The sequence below is a fragment of the Sinocyclocheilus anshuiensis genome, unplaced genomic scaffold (genome assembly GCF_001515605.1).
Source record: "Sinocyclocheilus anshuiensis isolate Anshui unplaced genomic scaffold, SAMN03320099.WGS_v1.1 scaffold313, whole genome shotgun sequence".
Lineage (NCBI taxonomy): Eukaryota > Metazoa > Chordata > Actinopteri > Cypriniformes > Cyprinidae > Sinocyclocheilus > Sinocyclocheilus anshuiensis.
The window spans coordinates 50,475-58,198 of NW_015536469.1; the positions used below are offsets into that span (position 1 = coordinate 50,475).

At 37.8% G+C, this 7,724-nt stretch overlaps 1 protein-coding gene across 1 annotated transcript in view; it reads right to left on the reverse strand.

Annotated features, from left to right (window-relative positions):
- The window catches only part of LOC107698982 (voltage-dependent L-type calcium channel subunit alpha-1D-like), a gene marked incomplete at its 3' end in the record, with an annotated part of 56,113 nt that extends 48,655 nt beyond the window's left edge, over window positions 1-7,458 (reverse strand). Inside the window, exons 1-3 of the mRNA XM_016500155.1 lie at window positions 7,218-7,458; window positions 4,409-4,790; window positions 1,565-1,670 (exon numbers count right to left, since the gene is read on the reverse strand). Coding sequence (XP_016355641.1) covers window positions 1,565-1,670; window positions 4,409-4,641 — 339 coding nt within the window. The remainder of the gene's footprint in view (window positions 1-1,564; window positions 1,671-4,408; window positions 4,791-7,217) is intronic.
- Between the last annotated feature and the right edge of the window lie 266 nt (window positions 7,459-7,724).

Below are 7,724 nucleotides of genomic sequence, written 5' to 3' on the forward strand. Positions count from 1 at the left end.
CACTCACAGCCTAAACCTTCTTATCTAGCTACTTATTAAAAACATACGTTTTCAAAAATGAATATAACTGCTTCAAAATTTGTATTTTGGGTATGGATGTGTGTAATTTACGTTGTACAACAAAACGTAAAAGTATCGTCAAGTTATGCTTACCACCGGCTTTATTTTAATTGAAAAACCCCATTATAAAACCCCATAGGGAAATCTAGAAGGAACCCACGGCGAATTACTCTTCTCTTCTTCCACAAAAATTGAGTATTCTGAACTTATCGGGTTTTACAGTGCGCGAGTAAAATATATCCTTATTTATTTTGCTAAAAGTTCAAAGTTTAATGTTTTTTAATCATTTAAAGTAAGCTGAAAATCCAAAAACCTTACATTTATTTGTGTTACAACGCGGGTACATCAGTCTTATTCAGTGGCGTAGCAAGTCAGCCCCGGGCCCATATCTGCAGCACCCTCAGCACCCCTACTTCCCGCGGTAATGATTGAGATTATAATGTGACAGATTTTCCTCTATGTCCTTCCAGGAATATACAATGCCGTGGCTTTGTGTGTCTTTCATTTGCCTGTTCTCAAAGGGAAAAAAAATATGAAACAGCTAAAATCAGGCCTGATTTCCTAATATTATTTGTTCTATTTTAAGCAAATTCTTTGTCAAAAAAAGTCCTCTTTTGAAAAAATAATAATGTATATTCTTTAAGTCTTTATTGGTTAAAAAAACAATATTTGATCATCAAAATGATATATTCAAACGTTTTTTCCAGTGAAAATGATTTCTTCATGCCTTAATTAGGCTTGAATGTAACTTTATACCCTTACCATTAAGTACATGCAAAATGCATGAATATACTAATTAGTCTCCGCCTCCACTCAATCATACCAGCTCGGACCTGCTCCACATTCACTTGGTTAGCTGAAGTAGTACAAGCTACATAACAGCAAGTGGCAATATTAGATTAATCCAGCCATATATGCTTGAACCAGAAACTTGACTACAGTATTAAACAGCTAATAAAGTGGTACTAATGTTACACAAACCATATTCCTGTTCACCATCTCAGACAGCTGCCTTGTAAAAAAGAAACATCCTTAGGCAGAAACACTTTGCTAATGATATAAAAAGCCCCGCCCCCAAGATCCGACAGTTACATGTTTGTGACGGTAGGAAATGGGAGGTTTCAAACCACATTTTTGAGATACACTGGATCTTATGGAGAAAATGCTTAGCAGTGGTGTTGGCTGATGAATCTGCACATGGTTTGTCTTTAAGCATATTAAAAACACCAGATAGACATGTAAACAAAGCTTAAAAAACTTCACCACATGGGGTCTTTTAGCCACAACAATTCACTATGAAATTCTCTATAATGTGCTCTATAAAGACACCTGCACACCATTAAAATGTAAAAGGGCAGAGCTTAGTCTCTATCAAACAATGAGATAACGTCCCTTCGCTCTTTGACCTGAGACCCACAGTTAATGTGAGTGTGGGGTTTGGGGTCATGGCAGGGGTCAGACTGGAACATGCTAAAAGGTCAAGAGGTTGAAGTTATTTACTCACCAGGTCGTGGTTGGTTGAGTTGGAATCATCCTCGGGAAAGGGGATGTATACAGCTAAGGCCATGCAGTTGGCAAAAATCGCTATCAATATAAAGATATCAAATGGCCTGAGATGAAAGTTAAGGAGTAGAACAAAGAGAATCAATAATTAAAAATAATTAAAGTCAGAGGCAATTAATATATACATCCAGTCATTCTTGTGAAGGTTTACAAGTTAAATTTGCTACTAGAATCAATCAAACAAGAGAAAATCTGGCATATATTGTACATATTTAAATATGACATTTAAATGAAAGGTCAAAATGTGAATAACAAATCAAATTTCAACTCATCCCTCAAGTTGGCTAGATTAAAATGGAATTAATCCAAACCTATTATTCAAACGTTTCCAGAACTAAACAAGGCTTAAGTTTTTCCTGATTTTTTTCTGCCAGAAATTCTGATTTGTTGCTTGGGTGCTAACATTTTCATTTCATTTTTATTTTTTTAAGGGTCTGAAAAACACGGTTATGTTTTTTAGAAGCCCTGTTTATTATTAAAATTATGGCATAACATTGCTGATTTGTTTTTATTTTTCAACCAATTCTAACTAATGCTTCAAGGACAATAATTTCTTGCAATTTTAACAAAACTTTACCTTTGTTGACCAGTTAAGTACCTATATTTCCTTGGTGAATTTAGCAGAATTCAAAAGAATTAGCAAAACAATATTTACTCAAAGCGTCACAGAAAACCAAATTTGTAAGCTTACAAGTCAAAAACATACTATAGAATTATTGTGATCATGTGCTGTGTTCCATCAACTGGCCTGAAACTCTTACACCGGCCCCTGTTCATCTGTACATCTTTATTATTAATCACAGCTAAATCTCATCTTGTGATCGCTCAAAAGGGTCAGAAGGAAATAACAGTGAGTAGCTACTTGCATGCGGTTTAACAGTAAAAAGTCCATTACAACAGCACTGACTCAGCCGCTCTGCTTTCCTGCTAGTGAGACGTACAAAATGTAAATAATACTGGTGTGAGTCAGAGGACCTGAAAATGTTGCAGTCTACATTCAATATTCGAAAATCAGTCATTTAAACTTATACTCTGGTTTCACAAAAATGCACAATTTTGTGTGTCAAGGATAAATTTGACACTACATTCAGGGTTGCGTCTCACATTCCTTTTTTGCACTCACTTAATGCATTTTTTAAATCCAGTACAATGCAATGTTCTAATTTTACGCTGCTAAATACTCTTATTAGGCCATGAGCTAGGACACTAAAATGTTGGATTATGCGGCATTCAGGGGAAGTTCTCTCTGACTTTCCCATGACTCCTTTGAGGAAAGACAAGGCTGGTAGGGCTAGGCTAATATTAGCTTTTGCATGATCCTGCACAAACGCTCACACCTGCAATGCTTGTTTCACTGTACATTATATATGTAGAGATGAATCTGAAATCTACAGCTTGGAAGCCATTGCTCCTTTATCTTCCCCGTAGGGCCGGGGAACAGATGTTCTTTTCAAAGCTCAGCTATACACGCTGACTTGCGTTTGAGATTAAGGTGTTCCTCACTGCAGGGAACACAGCTTCGCTCTAATAAAGACCACCAGACAAGCTTCTACCGGAGATGACAAGCTGGGATGTCTGCTGTAGACGCATAGGTGGACTACTTTCATTTGTTTACCTGTTCTCTTGATGATTCGCTCAATTACTTCATCCCGCCTTCACCTATTTTCAGCACAGGCCACAAGCAAACCACACCATATGCTAGTTTTCTAGAGGAATAATGCCAGAAGAAACTCCAAAGCGTATTTACAAACAACAAACTCTGACCTGAAGAGCAGGCCACCAGTCTTTCCACATGTTCGAATGCAAGTCTGCTAAAACAGACAATATTCTGAAATCCACAACAATAGTTCACTCAAAAATTAACATTCTGTCCTTGAAAACCTGTATGCTGCCATCTTTCCATGATTCAGAAACAGAATATCTGAGTCCACTAATCTTCACTAGTCAATTTTTTTTTTTACTTTTTTTAAGCTTGTAGGGAAAATGTTTTTGAAGTCAAGAATCAAGAAAGGGTTGTCAGAAGCATACTGGTGATGACGTTGAAGTCATGCCACCATAGGGTAGTTTGTTTAAAGCCTACGTTTACCATTTTAATTCTGGCGACTCTATTTAGGCTTCAGAATTCATAGAAGTTGTGTTTATTTGTGAAGATTATCGTGGTGAACAAAACATCTAAAAATCATCAACTTTTGTTTTTATTTTCTGCCGTTAACCCAAAAGCCAATGGAAAAATCTTATTGGTTTTTGTCAAGGGAACCAGGGTGATGCTAACTTCCTGGTTGGCCTACAAAAATACATCAGTGCAGCACTCTTTTGCAATTTTTAACAAGCTTCCAGAACACTCTCCTCTTCCTCCATTGGTCAGACTTCAGATAGTCCTGCCTCCAACTCCCACCATTGGTTAAGCCAATGCTGTTTCATTGGTTAGACTTAGTCAAACAGCAATGTTTTAATAGCACCACAAAGCCAAAATGCACACTTTTCACTGGACTCTTATTTATAGTTGACTCTACATATTAAATGGACAGATGACCAAAAAATAAAAATTCTTTGCTCACCGTTATGTTGTTCAAAACCTATATGCATCTAGATATTTTAAAGAAAGTCGGGAAATAAACAACTTTGAGGGAAAAAAATATGGGACAACATGGGAAGGTGAGTAAATGATGACAACATTTTCATTTTGGGGGACGAAATCCCTTTAAACTTGGATATGAGAACATTTTGAACACCCCGATCGTCTTAATATTAGTCAATCTTGACTGAAAAGCGATGTAAAGGATACTTCCATTCCACGAGGCTGATACAGGCCCGGCGGATGGGGTTGTTGAGGTTGAGGCAGAAGAGAGCTCTCTGCGGCCGCGTGTTGGCCGAACTGCCCTGTTTTTTGCTCTTGGCATACTGCTGCCGCTTCTTCTGGGCCAGCGAGCCGACCGGTACCACTGACGATACAGGCACGGAGGCTGCGGGGGGTGCGGCAGGAGTCGCAGCAGTCGGAGCAGGGCCGTTGGCGCTCATGGTGCGGGCGTGGGCCTGAGTGGGGCGTCCACCAGCATGGGCCTGCCAGGGGAGATGGCACAGAGGTGGGCGCTTGAGCGAAGGGTCTCACCAACAGGCTGGCACGTCACCAGAGACAGCGACTCTGGTACTGCTGGCATAATTTGCCTCTGTGAAAGACAGAGAGGAGAGTTAGAGAGAAAACGAGAAAGCACAGAGAATATAGTGGGAGGCTGTGCAGTGACTTCCTTCACTGCTACATTATTTAATGCAACAATGTGGGTGTAGGACTAAAAGATGCATACAGTATGTCTTCGGGTCTAAAGGTCAGTGTCTCAACCACGGTTTGAGAGCAGTCCAATGTGTGAAAGACGTGGGCACCAAAAGAACCTCTATATTTAAAGGAATAGTTAATCTCAATATGAAAATGATGTCCTTATTTACTCCATTTCATGTCAAAAGTACCATAACGGTAGCCCATACGACTCATGCGTTATATTTAAAGTTGAATGAAGCCATATGATATTTTTGTGTGAGGATGGACCGTTTTCACAGACTGTGATGATGTGACTTTCCACAGTTAATAACATAAATCTAGAAAAGCTGGGTTTTTTTGTTTTATTAATGTACATTTATAACAATATGAGTTATATTACCTTGCCATTAAATTACAGAAAACTGGTTGGCGCTGCTATGTGCTTGTTTCTAAAATAAAGACACATTTCTCTCTTCTGACCAACATAATCTTTTGATATGTTTTACTTCTTTTGGCAAGTCATAGAAGCACAATCATGTTTTTATTTTCATTTTCTGTTGGAGCAAATAGGAACACAAAAATATATTTGTGTTAATTTATAGAAGTTATATCTACAGAGATTTACCCAACTATGACGGCTTTTGTGAACCCCGGAAATGTAAAAATGGTCCCTTTAGACCAAAATTTAGGTTGTTATTTGACTTAAATCTTGTTCTTCAATCGGTAACACTTTACAATAAGGTCCCATTACTTAAAGTTAGTTATTGCATTAACAATGAGCAATGCATTTGTTAAAGTACTTTAATAATATTATTGAAATACATAGCATTCACTAATATTAGCAAATGCAACTTTTGATTTTAATAATGTATTAGTAAATGTTGAAATGAACATTAAGATTAATAACTGCTTTTCATAGCTAACTCATGTTTATTTACAAATGAAACCTTATTATAAAGTGTTACTTTTGATTCTATATATTTCAACTGCTACATCATGTCATGATAAAAACAGCATCCTTGTCGTAATATGATAATGTTTTATTCCATTAAATCCAAACCATGAAACCAGGAGCATCCAATATTGAAAAGTCTGAGTATAGTGCAACAAGACTATGGTGCACACGTGCCAATTTAAAATAAAAATATTATTATTGTACAGGTTACTACGATTTCTCAGCAAACCAGGGCAGCAAAAAGGAAAAGCATAACATGTCGCTTAAATGACAGAGGTATTATTAGGATAATGCCACAAAAAAAAAAAGTTACAGCTTGTGGAAAAATCAATGTGCGTAGCGTGACCCAATGAAAACCAGCCTGCAAATAGATGCACTGTGGCAGAGAATCACACTACCAACATCCCCACATAAAAACACATTATAAGCAAACAACAGTATAAAAAAAAAACATGCTCTGCATTCAAATACAAGCAAAAAGCACACATCCAGGCTCATGGGATCCACAAATGTCACTCATATACATCAGAGTCCTTGAACCACTAGGCCCCGCAGAGGAAATGAAGACATGCATGGAAAGGTCATATCTGCCTATATACATTTCCCTTTAAGCATTTGTCTTCCATCGGATCGTGAAAACCTAAGACATCGCATCCAAATGTGTCACAAATTCAAGCCAATGATCTGCTGTCATTGGATAGGCTATACAATAAATGTTAATCTTCACACTAATGATATAGGACATTAAGTGCACTGTATCCTTGTCAATACTGGCTCATTCATATATTAGATATATTTATCATTCCAATGTCATGCATGATGCAAACTGATAATGAAATATAATTTCTTAATGCCTTCATTTACATAGTGCTACAGTAGTATGAATACTAAATGTTGACGTTTAAACTATCTTGTAGGACAATGACACATATTGTCATTCTGACATCGCATGGCAAGGATGCATGTAGACGCATAATGCATATATATATATATATATATATATGGTGACATACATGCGTATAGATAAAGAGGCTCGTGACTCTAAGACAATAACTGTAACGTTTCTTCTCAAAAATGAAATATTCCATATATGTGGCAGCCAAATCTGTGTCTTTCTTTAGATGATGCCAATGATGCTCAGTTACAACAGCTGTGATGCGTCTTTATAGTCACCGACTGTTTATTTCTTTTAAAAAACGCTCGATTATGACAAGCAGTGACAACATCTAAGGTCTAACTGGACCAAACGAGCGCAAAATCCTCTGCATCAGCATCATCAGCATCTTTTCAGCTCTGACTCGGATGCAGAATGATCGCACTCCATCATTTGTTGAAAAAGATCCATTTTAACTAGAAACACGCCAGGCCTCTGCGTGAATATCGTACCTTTGATGAGGTCTTTTCGTTCAGCTGAGGAGGAGGAGGAGGATTCGGCTTATATCCAGAAATAAAACTCCAACATCGATTAAAACGTTCAGGTCCGATCTGACACTGTAGATTCAAATTCATCAGTATGCATTCGCTCTTTAGCGCGTGAGAGAGCGCGAGAGCTTCCTCGCGTTCGCCGCGCGCTGTCTGTGTTTAAGCGTCACGAGGCGTCGGTGAACGGTGAAACGAGCTGAACTCCCCCTCTGGCTGTGCACGCACAAACCGCTTACTTTAGTGTAGAGGGCTCCGACTCATTTAAAGAATCGGTTCGTTCAAATGGATCGTTTCATAAGATCACTTGAGCCATCATTCGGTTCCCAATGTGGGGTTTTGTCTTTTCTTTTTTTTGTTATAAATTGCTCTTTGTCGCTGATTTTTTTTTTCTTTGTTTGTTTGTTTTGTTTTTAGGTGATATTTAGGCTATTGTTTCAACAATATTGGTATCAAAATGCTGTTAATAATAAT